Source organism: Sinocyclocheilus grahami, unplaced genomic scaffold, assembly GCF_001515645.1.
Source record: "Sinocyclocheilus grahami isolate Dianchi unplaced genomic scaffold, SAMN03320097.WGS_v1.1 scaffold1488.1, whole genome shotgun sequence".
Taxonomy (NCBI): domain Eukaryota; kingdom Metazoa; phylum Chordata; class Actinopteri; order Cypriniformes; family Cyprinidae; genus Sinocyclocheilus; species Sinocyclocheilus grahami.
In genome coordinates, this window is record NW_015506667.1 from 22,631 (window position 1) to 24,976 (window position 2,346).

General features: G+C 34.2%; 1 protein-coding gene across 1 annotated transcript in view; it reads right to left on the reverse strand.

Annotated features, from left to right (window-relative positions):
* Nucleotides 1-1,643: 1,643 nt before the first annotated feature.
* The window catches only part of mcoln3b (mucolipin TRP cation channel 3b), a 19,187-nt gene continuing 18,484 nt past the window's right edge, over nt 1,644-2,346 (reverse strand). Inside the window, exon 12 of the mRNA XM_016256910.1 lies at nt 1,644-2,250. Coding sequence (XP_016112396.1) covers nt 2,220-2,250 — 31 coding nt within the window. The 3' untranslated portion in view covers nt 1,644-2,219. The remainder of the gene's footprint in view (nt 2,251-2,346) is intronic.

A 2,346-nucleotide genomic window follows, 5' to 3' on the forward strand; every position in this document is an offset into this window, starting at 1 on the left:
TTTATGCATGCAACAGCCGGTCACTGGCAGTCACTCATGAAAATTAACCAGGTTTTACTAAAGTGACCATAGTTCAACTGTGGTATTTATAGATTTGAATCATGTGTAAACAAAAAACATATTTGAACCATGTGTAAACAAAAATATAACCTAATAATTACAATTAAGGCATATTGAATGTTAAAGTGCGTTTTAAACAAAGTTAAGTGCTTATCATTACCCATTTTACTCTTAGTAATTTAATAATTTAATACATTTCATAATTTAAAAGTTTAGTTCAGAAGTATCGAATCGGTATCGATATCGACGATACTGCCTTGACAAATATCGGTATCGTATCGAAAACAAAATAAGTGGTATCGCCCATCCCTACTAAATGAAGATTAATGTCTTGGCGTATGATCCGTTTATTGAACCAATCAGATGGAGAGTCAGCGAGAGCCTCATTTGATTGGCTACAAGAAGGTGGTGGACCCGCCACAAATCACTGTTTACAGGCTTGCAGTGCTTTTGACCATCTTTTGGTGAAGAAACATTTTTGCATAATGTCATTTTCACTGTGTTTTGTGTGTAAAATGAGTGTTACCTTGGCTTTATTTAAAAAAAAAAAGTGACTCCCAATGCACACATACTTCCCAGAATACTGAGTGCCCTGTTGGTTACAGTGTTTACTTCCTTTTTAATTATATTTGTATTAAATATTTGTTTATTTGTGAAAAATACTTTGTCATTTAAAGTATAAGCTTGTTTATTTTACACATTTATTTTTTAATCCATTTTCAAATAATTTCAAATTTCTTAAATATTAAATAAAATATAATAATATCGGCCACCCTGCTTTCCAAGTTATCGGCATCGACATCGGCTGTCAAAAAAAACAATATCGGTCGACCACTAATTAGTATTACTCCTTTCTTCCTACTACGTCTCATCTTATGTTGACTTAACTGATGATACCCTAAAATGACCATGATCAATACAATTTTATAAAGCGGAGTTCCGGTGCTTGATTCTGATTGGCTGAGCCACATTCGACGCTGTTGTAAATTACTCTACAAACATACACCTTTGTTAACTTCTGTGTGTTGCTCTGCAACCACTTTGTTGCAACCACAACTGTTTCTGAGGAACTACATTGTTTGGTGGAAGAATACTGTTTTTATTAATTGCTTGATTCTGATTGGCTGAGCCGCATTTGACGCTGTTGTAAATTACTACAAAGTAACACACACCTTTGTTAACTTCTGTGTGTTGCTCTGCAACCACTTTGTTGCAACCACAACTGTTTCTGAGGAACTACATTGTTTGGTGGAAGAATACTGTTTTTATTAATATCATTACACTTTATTTGCTCCATTTTATTTTGTGAAACCTTACTACGTATATGGAATAACCGTTTTATAAAAGCAATAAGCCCCGTGAAGCTGTGGTTTAAAGTGAATTTATAACAGCTAAGGGGGTTTTAGGCACTCCGCTTCGCCCCATAGCTGTTATAAATTCACTGTAAACCAAGGCTTCTTGGGGCTTATTGCTTTAATAGAGACACAGACAGACAACAAACCATGTATATTCTTCTAATTCTTTAGTACATACTTTCTTCATGCCTCTATAAACAATCTGCTGCATAACTTACACTAACCTTACTCGTCTACTTTGTTCCCCTTTAAGAACTTGCCACAACTTCTATAAATGTAAACAGGTAGTTTGGTCACATTTCAATCACTTGGTCTCACTAGCAGTTAAGCAACATGTTGCTAGTATAAACTCATTAATGTACAGCGTATTTCTCTCAAGTCAAGAGCTCAACAATAAAACACGACTACAGCAAACTTCTCTTAATCAAAGAAAATGTGCTTTTATCTACACAAACAACATAATACATTGATAACAGTAAGACCACCTCCAAATATATTTCAATAAAAACAAACAGCTGAATGTTACAAGGTGATATGTGAATTCAGTAGGAAATAACTACTTTCAAACAGGTGTCTTTGCCCACTAGTACAACTTCATCTACTTAAAATTGCATGTCAACAAACTACTTATAATGCAAAATACTCTACATATTCTTTCCTAAATGCCTTTCTCAGCATATAATCTACTCTGCTGTTTCTCTTTTGTATATTTATATACACTTCATCTCCAAACAAACACATATTCTCACTTTCAAACCAAACTTACATACATGCCACTCATCCCAATCACAGAAGCCTTCATGTTCAGTCTGTGTCCTCATCAGAGCCGTGAGTTCTGCAGCACAAACACACCAACATTACATTAAAACAGGAAAAAAATTACAACACAGCTACACAATATATACAGAAAGAAAGACAAATAATTAATACA